Below are 18,233 nucleotides of genomic sequence, written 5' to 3'. Positions count from 1 at the left end.
GGGGGGGGGGGGGGGTGGATGCCACATTGGAGTAAAAACACGTTCGATGCCGATCAGCAGTAAGTAACCCTCGTAAAAGCCAATGGGACACCCCCGGTAGGAATTGACGATAGAAAAAGGACTCATCAAACCCTGGAACAAGGCTTGGAAATGCTCAACCAAGGCTGGAGCTCAGCCTCGGATGAGCCCTCCTTCAGCCCCACAATGATAACATAAGGCTGGAACAATGCTTGGCGCCAAGGCTTGGTCCGAGCCTTGAATTACAAAATTCTAAAGGCTCAATCGCACTTCTTTAAAAAAAATCATATTAATGTTTGCGGATATGTGTTCAAATAATTTCTTATTACTTCATAACCCCTTTTATGAATCCAGAGAAACTTACGAAAAAGACTGGCGGGAGTATGGACAGTTCCTCGTGTAAAAAAATTTTTTTATTTCTGCATCGTGCACTCGGGGGAAAAATTCGATTTTGGCGAAAGTCGACTTTCCCCTGAAAAATCCAAGATTACACTTCGGCCCCAGGTGAAAAAAAAATTTTATTTCAACATTGACTTCTACCGTTTAACCGCTTTGCTATTGAATTAAATTAACGTCAATTAAATTGAATTAAATATAGCTTTTCTATAAATTCAGGAGCATGACAAGGCATTCAAATTCGAGCCTTAGCAGCTCTTGGCATTAGCCGGAATCCCCGACGCGGACGTGGTTGGCATAAAATCCCAAAAATCCTCAAATTAAACTTTAATATTGAGGGAGGGTATTGTAAACAAAAACGTTATTCTGAGGGTACTTTGTCAATGTTGATTTGATTCCTCTGCAGGCGTGTTTTTCGAAGAGGTGGATAAAAATATCGAAGTGTTTTTCATACAAAAATGAAACGCGAAGTCGAACTGATTGAGTTATCCGAGGTGAAAAGGGATTTTTTTTTCACTTTTTACCTTCGAGAGACATTTTATCAGCTCCCAGGAGTAGATCGGATTTCCCATTTCACGTCGGTTCCAGGGGCTTCGATGCAAAATGCTATTACATCTGTGGAGGATGATGAAAAATTTCACATAACGGCTGCTCATTTTATAACGTCACTCTCGATGCGAGGGAAGTGAGGATAAATGATGGTTGAGTGATGAGAGGGCGAGGTGCAATGCTCTATCATTGTTGTAATTATTTCAATGACTTGGCTTTCCGGATTAATTCATTGCGGAAATAAAAAAAAAAATTTCTTTCATTTTTATTATTTATTTTTTCAATGAAACTTTACAGTTTCCTTAAAAATTTAGGAAAAATTAATGGAAAAATAAATGGAAATCATTGAATTGAATTTTTTTATTCATAATTGAAATGAAATGAGCCCAAATTTTTGTAAAAAAAAAATCTTCCACTCGATCAGATGATTGGACAAAGTGCGAAAAAGGATTTTCATTCGAATCAGCATGTCTCATGGCGATACTTTTGACTCTTGCCCTGAGTTCGTGCACTTTTATAACGAGATTTTGCCCCTTACAAAGCCCTCCAGAAGCCCAGAAAGATGTATAAAAAAGGAACGTAAATAAATGTGGAAAAAAAATCATCTCAGAGGGAAAAAAGTGGATGCTGAGGATAACAATGGTCAGCACTGTAGTCTCGTGGGATTTTCGTTCACCTGGGGGATGTGAAAGGGCGCGTGAACCTTGTGACTTTATGGCAGAATGGCTACATTATAACGTGGACAGGATAACGAGGGAACGTGCTCAATGCGTTCCAAGTTTCCCAGTGTTTCACACTTCGGGCATATTGGGGATCACGTCTCTGAGGTTATAAGTCTATTGCAGGGAACTTTAAGCTCCAGTTACTGCAGGGAAAAGCGCCTCAGCACTCGTTGTTCACAGCCCCTTTTTTTACCCAGGGTTTTTTATGGGGGAAAATTCTGTTTTTTTTTTTTGGTTCACATTTTTTTCCCTTCAGTTGTGATCCTGCTCTTTGGGGATTTTTGTGACCCCGTTGGATTGAATTACGAATAATTGTGGATGGTGAATTTTGTGATGCAACGGGGGACTGGTGGTAATTGGGAGTTTGCGTTGTCAAAGGGATGTTGATCCGGATTAATTAAACAAGTGCGATTGATTTTTTTTCCAACGGTTGATAATTAGGAACGGAAATGATAATTTTATCTCCGGGCTTTATGTTTGTACGGGAAATGTTTATATTATTTTTTTTTTGTGAATTTTGTGAAAAAATTTTAATAAAAAAGAAGAGGGGAAATTTGTTGTTCGTCAGCTTTATAGTTTCCCTGAAAATGTAAGGATAAATTCCTGGAAATAATACATTTTAGTTGAATTTTCCCATAAAAGTCAGTAGAAATTAAAAAATTTAGGTTAATAGATCCGGGAATTTTCATATTTCGATTGTAAATTCAAATAACTTCGGAAATTTTCGTATTTCTGCTAAAAAATGCGCGATTCCATTGAATTCCCACATGAATTCAGTACCGAAGTGGTAAAACGTTTGAAGTCGACTCATCTCTCAGTTGAGTTTTTCAGGAATATTTCCGAATCTAAGGGAGATAGCGAAATTTTTATAACTACATTTGTTGTAGCTCTCAATCGGCTCTACAAAAAAGGTTATAATAAAAATTTCGCTATCTCCCTTAGATTCCGGGATATTCATTGAAAACTGGTCAATAGTCAAAACCGACTTGTACCGTCTTACCACTTCACCACTGAACTCCATTTTTTTTAAGAAAAAAAATTCTAATATCCTGAACGTAAATATTACGGGCTTTACGCCATTAAAAATAATTTATTTCTCGTGCAGTGAAATCTCAAATCCATTTTTTTGCTCTAAATCGAGATCAATGTCACTCTCCTGAAAATAACAACTCAACTACCCCCGGGATTTCAATGTTTCCAACAATCCATATATCACAAAATATATTATTACGAGTCGATAAGGGCGAATTCGGCAGTACCAGCCCCCGTAAACCGACGAAAGCTTTCCATTTCCCGGTACTAGCGAGGGTGAAAAGCTCCGCGAGGGTAAAAAGCTCCCAGTTCTGTTGATAAGGACAACATTCCCGCCCCCCGCGTCGCTTTTACCGACCGGTGTCGCATTGCAGACTGTGAAAACGGGGGGTGAGAGGCGAGGGTCTTCATCCCCCTCAACAAGGGATGAAAGTTCAGTCACAGCTTGGACGCGCTGGCGCTCGCACGCGTTCCTCGAGCCCCTCCAGCACCTTCGACACGTGAAAAAAATAGTGGTGTTTACGTTCTATTCACCTGGGCACTAATTAGTCAGTCAGGTTTGATTGGTAATTCATCTCCCACTGTCTCGAATTATTTCCGAATACATTATCGATCGAGGGACTGTTTGACGGAGTTGGAGACTGTTTTGGTGCTGCTCACGTGTTGATTAAGTCCTTCAATATCGCAATTCGATACCCGGATTATCCCCACGTCTCTACGGCTTCGACGATCTCCAGTTGATCGGTTTTGGATTCATTTGCATTTTGATTTTAATCGGATCCAATGAATACGTGGAATTAATTCCTTTCACTGCGCCCGGAATTGATTGATTTCCTTTGGCATTTTTGTTTCCCGTTGCAGATTTGAATGGACGGGAAAGTAATCTCTCATTTATCAAGTGAAAAACTCGGGAAGAAATAATATTTCCGTTTATTTTGCGACTGGTCAATCTCAATGAAAAATATTTTTCGTTTTTTACAAGTCTTCCGCTATTGCTTCCAATTTTTTTCGTACCCCATGGTCATAGGGAAATTTTTTTTTATTTCACTGAAATCCTTAGGCCCTTATATTTTTATTTACATAACCCGGAACTCCGAAAAAAAATCGTACAAGCGGTTTTTCATCCCGGATGTTGACATCCGCTTCAGGGGATCGATGAACTTCAGAATCCCCTCGCCCGTCGCCCCTTTATTTTCCTCCCATCCGCTTACCCTTGGTTAATAAAACTTGCGAAGGTAAAATGGAGAGTATAAAAGGTGAATAAAACCGGAATTGAATTCCTTCGGCATTTCCAGTCCCCATTTATGAACTGCAAAGCTCAGCAATAACTAATATTTCCATTACCAATAAAAAAAATTACATTCCCATTAATTTATCCCTCCAATCCGCTGTCTTTCGACAACTCAATCTCGGTAGAAAATATTTTCCCTTTTTTGCAAGTCCTCCTTCCGCTACTGCTTCCAGTTTTTTTCGTACCCCACGGCCACCGGGAGAGTATTTTTCATTTCACTGAAAGCCTTAGTCCCTTATATCTTTATTTACATAACCCGGAACTCCGAAAAAAAATCGTACAAACGGTTTTTCATCCCGGATGTTGACATCGGCTTCAGGGGATCGATGAACTTCAGAATCCCCTCGCCCGTCGCCCCTTTATTTTCCTCCAATCCGCTTACCCTCGGTTAATAAGACTAGCGATCGTAAAAGGGAGAATAAAAAGCTGGAGGAAAATGGGAGACTGTGATGGAGAGGAGGGAAGGGTAGCCCGGAAATCATCGCGAGAAGTTGCTCTACATTTTGCCGTCTCGGTTCAGTGACCCAGTGGCAATGTTCAATGGCCGTGTTGGGAGAACGCAATCTTCTCAGGTCTTTTTTTGTCATCTAAGCTCTTACCACAAGTCCCGTGCGCATTCACTGGCCTCGAGGCTTGACTTTTTTTCTTCTGTCCTTCCGTCGTGACGTAATTCAGGAAGCAAGGGGCGAGGTTATGGGAATGAATTAATTTTTATGAAAACATCATGAAGATGAATATACAAAATGGGAGCATGAGGTGAAACAAATTTATTTTATCTATTTATTTCATTTTTTATCATGATTTTATGGTTTTTTATTTACTGAGGAATTATTTATTGAGGAAAATCATCGGAAATTCAGCGTAAAAATCACTGGAAATCGGATAAAAAGTTCTGATTTTTAATATTACACAATTAAAAATTAGTTCCAAAAATACTTGTTCTTGTGGTTATCTCACTCGTTTCAGTTTAAAAACCAATACTTTTTATCCGATATAAAATCAAGACAAAATGCTCAGACTCGCTCGCGAATTTCAAAAAAAGCTCGAACAAAAAACAAATGATCAAATCACTCGGATGTCCCCGATACGAGGACGATTGGAATTCCAATAGGTTCCAATAACCCACCGTAATCTATCTCGCTCAGGCGTCAGGTAGAGAACAGATCCATTCTCGGATTAACAAATGACACGCCAGGACACGCCGCTCCGTGTAGGGATCAGGGCATTTGCCCGTTGGGGTAAAGTTCAAAGGATGTTAGCTCCAGTGGGCGTTAGTCTGCAGGTGTCACTGTGCCTGTCTCCATTGATTCTGATGAGATGCGAACAGCAAAGTAGGGATCAACTCTCAACAGAGTCATCCCGGAGTTTCACATTTCTTGGCTTATCTCGCTGAGCAGCTCCAAACAAATCAAAACACGTGCGAGAAAATTTCATAAATAAATGTAGTGAATTCGCTAGGAAATTCTATTAGACTTCTATCAAAGTTTCTATTATTTTTGGGCCGATGAAAAATAATTCTGTAGCTCATCTGGTATTTTTTTTTTTCAATAGAAATGTTCAGTAAAAATATTCAAGTTACTTTATTAAGTTATTTTTTATAGAAATCTCTCAACTCAAATTTTATAAATTTTTTAGTTTGATTTTTTTCAGTGAAGAGAGAAGGAAAATGCAGTGAAAAAAAATTGGAAATTCATGTCGAGGAAATCCTACAGAAAATTTTGCATAAACAGATGAAATTCAATAGAAATCTAATAGATTTTTCCTCGAATTCATGAAATTTTCTCTCGAGCTTTATTCACAGAAATTCTAGACAGTGAGAAGTAAAGAAAATTCCAGTTTTTTGTGATGTTGAATTGATGAAAGAACATAGCAAATTGCATTGCAAATTGAATAATAAATAAGGTGAAAGATGGCCGAGAGGAGCAACGCATCAAGCACAAGCTCGCTGGCACTGCCGTCGCTCCAGGGCGCTAGCCCAGACGGCGGTGCCAGTCCCAGAAGAGCTGTCAGTCCTCTGCTGGAGGTACGGAGGCCCCACTGCACCTTAAACTGCGACCACTGCAGCGTTTACCTCGAGGACATCTACAGGCACAGTACGTTGAGCTTCCCGCAAGGTTGCTAAATTATTCAAAGCTTTATTCGATTATTCATTCTAGGGGAAATGGACATGAAAATTACACCAGCCTGAGGGCAATATAAAATATAATTACGTAAAAGCAAATAGAAGAAGAAGACATGACATTTCATATTTTATCTCGATTTTATTCAATATAACGCGTTGTCTTTATTATTATGAATAGAAAATATTCAATATTCATGAATAATATAAAGTAGCTTAATTTAAAATTCATTTACTGTAGAGGATTAAAGTGGATAATGTAATTAATTAAAAAAGGATTTCTTTACTTGTATCGTCGCAATTATTCGTATTTTTATCATTAGAAATAGAAAATATTTAATATTAGTAAATGAACAATAATAATGATAATTCATTGCGATTTAATGCAATATCATATTTCATATTTTCCCCACAATAAATACAAAACATGTTACTTTCATAAGAACATAAAGTTAATTGGTTAGAAATTCAGTTTCCACTCAGAGTAAAAATATGAAATATCTGTTCTCCATTAAATTCCATTTTTTCGGGATTTAATTTCTGATGTTTTGCGTTGTTTTTTTTTTTCGTGTATGTGAGAACATAATAGATAATGCATTGCTGATGGGAAAGATCTTTGCCAAGAGCATTCAGTTCAAAGTGGTCTCGATCTCCGAAGGCACAGAGTCGAGTGTTGCTGCAACTTCATGCCAGCCACGTCCGACCATAGCGGTTACGTGTTCCACTTGTTTCAAGGTACTGGAGATATTGTGGAGTCTGAGTACAAGCGAATTTCCCGGAAGTGACTCCCAAGGCTCCTGAATTTCTCACGGGTTTTGAGGAGTGCTCAATGAAGATGAGATTATTCTTTGAATTCTTTTCACAATTTTCCTCATTCCTCGTGACATTTGCAGTTTTTCTGGCGATTTTTTGCTCTCACTGGGTTCTGGATAATCAAACGGAATTGCGTTGAACTCGATTGATGTTGTCACGATATTCCGCAATCCACTGGCACGAAGTGCGATGGAAACAGCCGTCCAGTTTGCACCACAATCGATAGCACTGGGTGGAACAGTGCTCTGACACCCCTAGTGATGTATATTCGCATTAGGGAAACTTGAATGTCCGAATAATCGCTGGGAGCGAGGCTTGTGCCCTGTTCCAGTGCGCAGATGAAGTGAATTATTCGTGGAGAACGTCGCAAACAGTTGAAATTTTTGACGGGAATTTCCGGTACTGTTTTTGGAAACATCACACTGCTGTTCTACTGGAATTTCAAGGCATTTTATCGTTGAAAATGAAAGATTCTTTGGGAAAAACAATGAGATCTTCAATTTTTACTTGAATTTCTATCAAAATTAATGGAAATCATGAAACTGCAGGTTAATATATTCTTGAATTTGTAATTAATTGGAAATTTAGCGTAATTTGGCACTAATTATTCATATTTTCATCGAAATTTCGCTCTAAAATGTGAAATTTCATGTTTTTTTTTTCTCTGAATCGAATTCAATGTTTTGCTTGTGACATTAGAAAATTATAAATTTTCAAGTTTTCCTGAGAATTCAGAAATACAAAATAGTTTACTTGAAAAATTCAGTGTTGAAAATAAAAAATACTCTGGAAAAACCAATGAGATCTTTAAATTTTATTTCAAATATTTCACGAAAATTAATACAGGTCAGGAAAATGGTTCATATATTCATAAATTTTAAATTAATTGAAAATTCTTCTGTTCCTGCCGCTCAAAAATTATGAAATTTCAAATTTCCCAGAGAAATTGAATGAATAAAAAATAATTTACTTGAATTTTCCTAATGTTCATTAATTCCCATGATGTGTTCGTTAAATTGTGAATTTTCACTACAAAATTCCTCGAAGTTTCGATGAAACTATGACACGACAAAGATTTTTAAGAAGTGTACCGAAAATTCCAGTCACAATGTTGTAATTATGCGCTGCCTCAGCTGAGTAGCTCAACATTTCCTGGAATGTTATCACGAGAGCTTCATAAATAAGTCCTGTCGAGTCATTTTTGGCTCCTCCGAGACGGAAGATGACACGAGTGGTATAAAATATTCCCTGGGTTCACCCAGTGAACTAGTTGACGAACTTTCCTGCTGGGAAAATTCTCCCCTAGAATAATGTCTGCATAATGAATTCTGCGGACAGTGAAAATTCAGTGGAGTCCAGTTACATGACAAGATATAAACAATACTGAATTATGAACGTAATCAGCGTTAAATTAATTTTCTCCCGGATTTTTCCCCCATTAGCCCCAATTTTACGGTCAATAGTGGTCTTGTACTTAATCCTGAGTAAGTTGATGCAACTTATCCCGCGCTTTTTGTGTTTCAGAAATAGTTGAGGGTGTGAGAAGGGGCGGAGGCTCCCCCCTGAGGCCGTTGATCGATGAGGCCGCCGTCGAGGAGGAAGTGAGTCCAATACATATTTTTCAATTTATCCTCTGCCTGCACTCATTATTCCCCTCATCAAAAAACAAAGCCCCCACTGAAATACTCGAGTGATTGTCTGGATTTATTTCCATCAGTGGAAATGCACACGCTCAATCAGAAAAAAGTGAATCATTTTTCTACTCTCATAAAATACAGCGGGAATAATCCAGCAGGTACATTAATTAAATATAATGGGGGAAAAATTCATTAGCCCCGATACAAAAGACTTTTCATATTTCCGGCCCCCTCACTTCCTCGGGTAATGAAAATCACTGAAATGTGGGGGAATATTTCCTGGGGCTACGTGAGTTGATGCAGTTACTCCCACACAAGTATTAATTATTAATGAGGGGTCTACTTTCGTACTTGAGAGTTTAGTAATCTGAGATATTTTCTCAACGTTTCATTACTGAGAGAGTGATGGCACGTGTGGGGTAAGAAGATTAATAATTAATAATCCAGCGATTTTTCAAATGTTTATTTTGAACATTGAGACCTTTTTCATGAATTAGAAATCACTTAAAAAAAATTCTCTTATTTACTCACAAGAACTGACTATTTTGAAACATTAATTCTTCCTTTGAATATTTTTTCTATTTAATGCAGCATCCAACATTCAACACACGGTCCAAAATGAAAAAAAAATTATAACGAAAATAATGAGAATGAAATGAAATAAAATGCTGGAGAAGAGAGAGACAACGAAAGAATTCGTAGTAATTTTTTTTTATATACTATATATTTCTGTTTCTGCTGAATGTTGAAACAGGTGGCGACACTCATGAGACGCTGTTGGGCGCAGGACTCGGCGGATCGACCAGACTTTCCAGCGCTGAAGCAAACCATACGGAAAATCAACAAGTGAGTAGAACTCTCAGTTTAGTGACACCAATGCGATAGTTCGACAAATGTTATCTGTGGCCAAACCCCGTTGATATTTCAAGAGCTTAACAGATTCGTTTATCATGACTCTCGCCTCTGCGTCCGGAGAATAATTCCAATTGCTGAATTTTCAATGTGATTAGAGATATTATGGAGGAAGAGGAGTTAATTTTACTTGAGAAAAGATGGCTTTTGCTGAATATCTCCAAATCTAAAGAGAAAGAAAAAATTCTTTTCTTCATCTCTTTTGGATTACGAGACTTTAAAAAAATTGACCTGTTTCAAAGGTACAGTGTATTATCATCCCTCATCTCTCACCTGAATCTATACAATTTAATTCCGTCTACAATACCGCCAGGAATAATTCCACCTCCATACTACATTATTCCCATAGAACTGCGACGGATTAACGTAGGAATATGCGGTTGGAGGCATCAACATTGCATGCCTTTGAAATATTTAAATTGGAATGCGCACACAGTGTAGCCCGCACATCTCCATTCGCCGTTATTTCCCACCGGGCAGGGATTCATTGATTACACTCAGATGTTCTACGAAGCTTGTCTCCCTAATAGGCGAAAAATACTGCGTAGAAAGGGGTTGAGCCTAGTCATTTGTTCCAGTTCCCAGAGCCTCGTGTGTTCTCCCCCGGAATTCATGATTTTTCTTTTCCCGGGGATATATCACCCCAGACCGTCTGAAGAATTTTTAACGACGTACTTCTCATTAAGCTGAAAGCCACCGCAAAAAGTAGTTTTTCAGAGGTTTTTTGCCCCCTTTCTATTTTCCCCTTTTTTATCGCTCCAGGCGTACAGTTGGGTACCTAAGTGCTGTACGAAAATACACCGAACGTGACCGGGCCAGAAGAAATTCTGTAATTTTTCTCTGCAGCAACTGTAATGTCATTTTATTATGATAAATCAGTGGAGTGGAACGAAAACCGGTCCGTGAAATCGGTCTCATTCGCCTGCGAGAATTTGAATAGAACCAATTATTTTGATGGAGGGGATTATCTGGGAGGTCAGGAAGAAGATTTGGAATGCGGATCGAGCGTAAGAATGTATGAAATATCCTGGAGCTCCAATTCCCCCAGAAATCAAATCGAGAAAGCCTCGACAATGAGCCATCCCTCGCAATTACTCGGAAATCTCAATTTACCTGAGCAATTTTACGAGAGAGCTTTTCGTGGAGAATGACCCATTTTACGGACATTATTCAGCTATTCTGTTTTCATACACGTGTTAAATTGTAGACGTTTTTGTCTCGTTCGTCAGGGAATTTTCTTTCAGTTCAGTCCTTTTTTTCGGAAATTTTTGAATTCAAAAAATGATTTGAAGTCACTTCAATTTATCTGAACAATTTTACGAGAGAGATTTTCGCGGAGAATGACCCATTTTACAGACACTATTCAGCTATTCTGCTTTCACACACGTGTTGAATTGTAGAAATTATTGTCTCGTTCGTCAGGGAATTTTCTTTCAGTTCAGTCCTTTTTTTCGGAAATTTTTGAATTCAAGAAATGATTTGAAGTCACGTAAAATAGACTCGAGCTTCTTATTGTGGTGCTGAGCCCACAGTTGATTAATTTATCGCGTTAACTTCATTTAAACTTATTAAAATTAAAAATTCAATCTTAAATTCCCCTCAAATTGACTTCGACAGTTGATTAATCCCTTGTAACGACTTTCCCCAAGTTATTAAAATTCATACATCTCCTGGATTTCCAGCCCCACCTGGGAGAGAAACATTCTCAATCCTTTAATTAAGATTTTCCTCGCTATTCTACCTGCCCCCCCCCCGGAATTGCCAAACTAAAGCACTTAATCACAACTGCAAGTCAACAAAACCAGACTAAAATCCGGGAAACTGCGTCATGTACAAATTCAAAGTTACATTAGGTGTTTTATTGATCTTTACTCCAGGCGATCTTCAATAATTTGACTATTAATGACTAATTAAATAAAAAGAAATGGCTTTCGATGGCCCAACCTTTCCGCTTTTAGCAAAACTGATTAGAAATTCCTTTATTCTCGAAAAAAAAAAAAAAAAAATTTACCAACCGTTCTAAAATTTTCGTTGTTGTCTAAATAAAAATTACTGGACTGGAAGGGTAAAATTTATTATGCGTCAGGATAAAATTTCTCCAACGTGGAATAAAATTTGATCATCATATATTAATTTTTACTAAATTTCGGGATAGAAATGAGGAAACGATGACTCATGATACACCTTTACAGAACGGTAGGGTAATTTTTATCAAAAATTTCTCTCCGTGTGCAAGTCAACATAAACACCCGTAAAATCCGGGTAAATTGCGTTATGTACAGATTCAGAGTTACCCCGGGTCCCTTATTGATTTTTCACGTAATTCGCTGGGTCAACGGTGTACACAGCCGAGTCACGAGACACCGCTGTGAGTGGTTTTCTCTCCTCGCGTGTGTATAGACTCGTGGAATAAACGTTAGGTCAGCGTGCCACAGGCCCAGGGAATAAGTGTTTGGGTATAGTATCCTCGCTGCGTCTCTCAGTAACAAAGGAAACAATAAACCCTGAAATGAAAGAGGAAACACTTTCGTTTTTTTTTTTTTTCATCTTTTTGTTTTCTGGAAATGGGCTCCTTGGGTTACGCCAGGGCCAGATTGAGGTCGAGAATGCTCTCTCTCTCCAGTGTTATTCTTTTTTTTTCTTCACCATTTGCTAATGTCAGAGTCAAATGGATGGCCAATGCGGTTGGTTTACGAGGGGTTATTGCGTCAATAAGGGGGAGTGAGGGAAAAGCCTTCTCATGACGTATGTGGGGAGGACACGGGAGATGGGACACCACTTGCTTTCAGATGCAAGTCATGGTTTATGATGCATGTAGTGGGAAAGGAAGGGTGGTCTTGTCTTTTCCTCGGTCTCGCTTTATTTTTTTGTTATGCTCCAGCGAGTTTTTCTCGATTCTGGGGACGGAGAGGTAGATAATAAATTCAGGAGTTCATGAGTGGATGAATAATGCTCTTAAGTCCTGGGAAAGGGAACTTTTCGGGGGGAAAATTATTATTTTAGGTTCTGTTCACTCTTCACTGGGTTAATTGACGATTTTTTTAACTGGCTGGATAATTTAATGGAGGAAATTGTTGAGTGCTGCCTCGAAAGCTCGAATTTTTATGTTTCCGGTTGTGGGCGAGGGAATTGGGGATTGTGGGAATTTTGCAAGAGGCACTTGAATTTTAAATTCTGTTGCTGAGTGTTTTTTCCCACTTGAAATAAATATTTTCAAAGAAAGCATTTTCATTAAATGGAAATTAGTAAATGCAGGACTGCATTGATGTATGAATAATACTCTAAAGTCCTGGGAGACTGAACATTTTATAGGAAAAAATTTTATTCAATACTTTATTTATTATTTCTTGTGTTTATTAACGGCTTTTTCCTGGCTCGAAATTTTTCCGATGAAGGAAATTATTCATTGAAGGATGAAACGTTAAATTGGGCTATTTCCGGTTGTGGAAGAGGGAATGGGGAAAGCTTTTAGCGAGGCATATTATAGCTTTTCCACTTTTGAATTTTAAATAGAAATTTTTATGAGGCCTTTTTGTGGAATCACTTTGCTCTTAAATTTTTTCTATTCCTTTCATAATATTGTTTCTACCATTAAAATAGGGGATCTTCAAAGGAAAAGTGAATTAGTAAAATCAGAACGGCTTTAGTGTACGGATAATGCCGTAAAATGCTGGGAAACTAAATTCTCCCGAGGGAATAATTTTAATTCAATATTTTGTTCGCTTCATTCACTCTCCTCTGAGTTTATTAACATATTCTGAAGTCTTCCCAAACTTTTTTCATAACGAAAATTATCAACTCGGAGGGGGGGGGGATAGGAGATTAAATTGGGTCATTTTTGGTGGCAAAAGGGAAAACGAATGAGGAAAGGCTTTTAGTGAGGCGTATTATATTATTTTTCACTTATGGACTCGAAGTTTTGGGCTCCATTCGGACTTTTCGCTTCACACGAGTTATCGACGGTTCTACTTAGTTTTTTATTTCGAGCTTCTCGAGAGGGGACTCGAGGCTGAGCGTTTTATGGTGGGGAAAGGTGTTTTCTAACAATTGATGAGACAACTTCTCACTGGGGAAAATGGCCATTTGGGGTTTTGATGACCTGGACAGGGGTCCGGGGAATTCCGTTTATGGGGGTTTTTGCTGAAGTTTTTATTGAAACTGATGCGACATCGTGTCTAGAGTCTCGAGGATTATCCAATTGACTCTCGTGGTTCAATGTTGGGGGGGATTATGGGATTAAATAAGTTTAAAGGAGTTCGGAGACGTGAGGGAGTAATTTCTCAAGGATACTCTCAAGATTTTTTTTCTCGTTGGGAAAATTTTCCAGTAATTGAATTATTGGGGATTGATTGGATTGAGGGGTTGCGCTGGTCATTAACTGTAATTTATCTCGCATTTTTTATTCCTTGAAGTTGGTTTAAATTGATTTGATAAAATTGTCCTTTTGAAAAATATGAGTGTTTTTTTTTCATTTAATTATTTAATTGCAATGATTTAATGGGTGGGTTGATTTGTTTGAATTATTTTGGGTAATTAATCAATTCAGAGATGATTAAAACAAGATGAACGTGAAATTGAATGTCAGTCGATGGGGAGAGACAATGAATTTGGTAACAGAGTATCCGTGAACTGAATGTAAATAGAATTAAATCGGCATTTGTGTCTGGCAATTGAGTCAGGCAGGGATAGTCAATTGCGCCGGGTATCGCCGTAAATCAAGTGGATAAAACGCGATGCTCCAGTTCAGTTTGAATTTTAAGTGAATTTCAGCCGATATGAACCCCCGCAATTTCGCTTTTCCCCTTTTTCCGGATCGTGCGGTTGGGAAATTATTCAGAAATACCATTTGGTATGAAATTTAAACTTGCAGTTGAATTTATTGGAATTCGTGGACGATCAGGTTGAGCTGAAAAGGCGTTTGGCGGATCAATAAAACAAGCGCTTGGGGCATTGGCAAGGTGTCTGGAGGTTCGAGGAATGCTCGATGCCGATGTTAAAGAACTCTGTCGGCTAGAAAATTTATGGGGAAAAATTTTAAAAAGCGAATTTGTTCAATTCAGTAATTTAATTCGAACAAAGTAGAATAAATTCCATCATTAAATTTACTAATCACAGTAATTATCATCGATATTAAATTCGTTTCTGTTTAAAACGTTCCCTTTTTGTAAATTGATAATCAAAATTTTTCCAACTTTGAAATTTTTTTTTACATGAATTAAATTTTTCTAAATAAGTATTGTTTAGCATTGGGCATCCACTGTCCATACATTATTTAACTGCAGGCAAGAAGAGAAATCTACAACAAAAAATGAAGAGAAATAAGAAATTTAAATTTTTAAAAATCGCGAGTGACGGGAGAAAAAATTCCACGTGTGTAATTTCATCTCTCGGTTTTTGTTCAATTCTTTAAAACTCTCGCGGTTACATCTCACTGCACCAGAGAGTCAAATAAAACGAAGCAACGAGAGTCGGGTGAAAAATTATTCCATGAAAAATTGAGGGGATTCAGCGCTGTTTGACGAATAAAGCGGATGTGCCACTAACAATCCCCCCCAATTTGAGGAATTTCATTTCGCCGAGTGATGTACAGTTTCATTAATGTCAGATCGAGTGACATCAAAAGACCCGTTCGTTATCCCCAGTTTTCCAGTCTGGAAACTTCATTTCCGGAAAAACTTGAACGCCCATTCTGACGTCAGTCACACAGACGCTTGACGCATCAGCTCCGGTGGACGTTGTTGAGAGAGTGAGAGAGAGTTTCAAAACAATTCAATAAATTCCACTCCCGTCTGTGATGAGTTCGAACGTGTGCGCCAGTTTCTCTTTATTATTTTGAAAAATTGGTTGTCGTCTGTTTGTTGAATTTTTTTTCCGCCGGAGAAGAAGAGAACAATGAGGGAAATAATAGAGAATAAACGTTATTCAACTCACATTTCGCCAAATAATCCTTCTCCCAAGAATTTTCTTCTCATTAATAAGAAATAATAAAGAATTGTTGAGTTATTATTGCGATAAAAAATATGATTTTCAAATTATTTCGTGATTTTTTCCCCACAAAATAGTTCTCAATTTTTGTACTCATTTTTGAACGCTTTAAAATAAATTAATTCGTTAATCTCATGAATTAATTATCTATCACAATTAATTACGATGACTTATGATGGATAATTATTTACGATTGACAAAAACCTATAAAAAATAAGAACCAGCCATTCCCTTGTTCTAGCTCAAATAGATTTTCCCAAAGAGATAAATCGCGTCTCAATCCCGTAAACAGCCCCCTTAATCCTGGAAATCGAGATAACTTCATTTCCCTGGCACGGATCCTCATCGGATTGGCACGGCGTCCTGACGGAGTCCTCCCCCTCGCCAGTAATGTTTCTTTGAATCGTCGTTCATAATTTTCACGGAGGGACTCACTACCAGACGTTGAATCGCCTCTGGCGCCCAGTTTATCACTCAGCCCTCAGTGAGAGCGGCCCTCCCAAAAAAAGCGGAACAATTCAGTATCTAAGGGAGATAGCGAAATTTTCGTAATAACATTTGTTGTAGTTCTTAATCCGCTCTACAAAAAAGGTTATAATAAAAGTTTAGCTATCTCCCTTAGATTCCGAGATATTCATTGAAAACTGGTCAATAGTCAAAATTGACTTGTACCACTTTACCACTTCGCTACTGAATTATTCCAACAGTTCCATCGAATCCCTGAGCATTTTCTCAAAACGCGCTCTCGAACCGCACGAGGGGTTAAAAAAATGATTGAGGGCGCTAATTAATCACTCAAACTCCCGCAGAAAAATCCGAAATTATGGATAACCCCTGGCCGCTCTGATTAGAGCTGTCCGTCACGAATGATAGATGTACGTGGTAATAATTAAAACCGATGATTAATGGGCAGCAACAGCCGAAGCATTGACAATCGCAGTGTCTAGTTTTACGCAATTCCCATTAAAACTCTTGATTCATTTCGCATGACCGGCTGTCTCTAATTCTCCGAACCAATTTTCCCTCCAATCCAATACTGCCCACCAACTCGTGGACTCTCCACAGCCTGTGACACCTGACTCCACTCGCGTTTCAAACGCACAATGGTCCAGTGAATGTCGGTGTACCTTGGAGAATAATGTGGGGCGCACGAAAGTGCGTTTGTAGTGTCGTTGGAACAACAATCGATGGAGTGCGCAGTTATCCATTGAAATTAGCAGCTGGCGGTGATGAACGAGGCGGAGGCACGTGACGTCTGTTGTTGGCACAAGAGTTGATGAGGAGAGGGTCATAAGTGCGAAATTGTCGCGTTGTGGTGGCGCAAAATTGAAATCTCGGGAATTCCGCAGTCATTTTTGTAAAAGCGCTAGCTTAGCGATTTTTTTAGGGACTCGAAGGAATTTTGCCCTGCAGTCTTTTTCTGGGAGAGTAAAGGGATGTGAAAGTGATGTCACGAATGAAAAAGTTGACAAAAAGCTAGTGAATTTATGGTTGGAAATTTTCTATTGGAAGTTTGAGAAATTTTGTCAGTGAAAATTGATAATTTTGGGAAAAATTTGCGGCAACTGTAAATTTCTGGTTAATTATTACGGGAAAATTCAGGAAAAACTCTTCGTGAATGCCAGGTTCTTCGGAATTTTCAGGGAATTCCTTCAAAAAATCCTGTAATTCCAAGAAATCTAAAGGAATTTGGCAGTGAATATTCATTTTTACATGACAATTCACATAAATTGAATCGAATTCAAGGAATTCATTCTTTTTTCTCGAATTTGGCCAAATTTTTTCAACAGTTTTGAACGTGAATATTAAAAATGAAAATCACCTAAATTTTCTGGATTTTTCCAATTTTTTACGAAATAATTGAACTGAAATTGATGAAACTGAAAGGTATCAGTGATTTTTCATTACAAAATAGTGTCTCTTGTTGGAATTTTATGGAATTCAATACAGATTACTCCCTGATGTCATAAAATTCACGAGACTGTGCAAAAAAAATCCAATAAAATCAATTCGAATTTTTTTTCCGATCAATTTTACCCTTTTCGTTCCTGCACTTGATTACACGATTTCAGTTGAGCAATTCACGTTCATTAGGACGTCGAGTCCACCTGAGAAAGGCGCCTCGTTAGTCCAGGCTCCCTCGAATGGTATTTCAAATACTATTGGTGCTTGTCTTCCTCCCCTATTCACCCGGGGACATACCCCATCCTCCGAACGACCTGCGTTTATTTTTACTCCCTCGGTTTCTCTTCGCACTATGCTCATTTGGGGGAATGAATTCGACAGTGTTCTCGAGGGCTAGGACTGTCCGAGTGACTTTTTCGATGATCTAGGGGAGTTTTGGGGGCGAGAGATGTTTTCTGTCGTTCTGGAGTGGTCCTGTCGTAATATTTTTCTAGTGTTTTGGGGATTTGTTCGACTGGAGAGAATTTTCGATATTTCCGGGAGGTCGTCGTCATTAAAATGTGCGGTTGTTAGTGATTTCTGGGGAATTGAAATGAATTTTGATGATGAGGTGGTGGACGAGGGGTGGAGATAGCTCCAGTTGAGGTGCGAAATTTTTATCAATCGATAGTTCCACTGAAATTCAAATGAATTTCACCATTGAAAATTCACTTTCGATGATGGAATAATAGAAATAAGTGAACATTGGGTCATTTGTCCTTTGGAATGGCATGAGAATGTAGATTTGGAAAGGTTTTTATCTCATGATAGAGAGGAAAGTCTGAAATATTGTAGGAAATAAATTCGACAGTGTT

General features: G+C 38.3%; 1 protein-coding gene across 2 annotated transcripts in view; it reads left to right on the top strand.

Moving 5' to 3' along the window:
* Positions 1-18,233, top strand: part of LOC107036508 (atrial natriuretic peptide receptor 1) — an 86,116-nt gene that overhangs the window by 48,373 nt on the left and 19,510 nt on the right. For both annotated transcript variants that reach the window (XM_015254525.1, XM_015254526.1), the window contains 2 exons: positions 8,465-8,541; positions 9,332-9,423. In XM_015254525.1, the coding sequence (XP_015110011.1) occupies positions 8,465-8,541; positions 9,332-9,423 (169 nt within the window). The remainder of the gene's footprint in view (positions 1-8,464; positions 8,542-9,331; positions 9,424-18,233) is intronic.

This window comes from Diachasma alloeum, unplaced genomic scaffold, assembly GCF_001412515.2.
Source record: "Diachasma alloeum isolate Michigan unplaced genomic scaffold, Dall2.0 Dall_scaffold_00209, whole genome shotgun sequence".
Lineage (NCBI taxonomy): Eukaryota > Metazoa > Arthropoda > Insecta > Hymenoptera > Braconidae > Diachasma > Diachasma alloeum.
The sequence above is the reverse complement of the archived record's forward strand: the minus strand, read 5'-3'. Positions and strand labels throughout refer to the sequence as shown.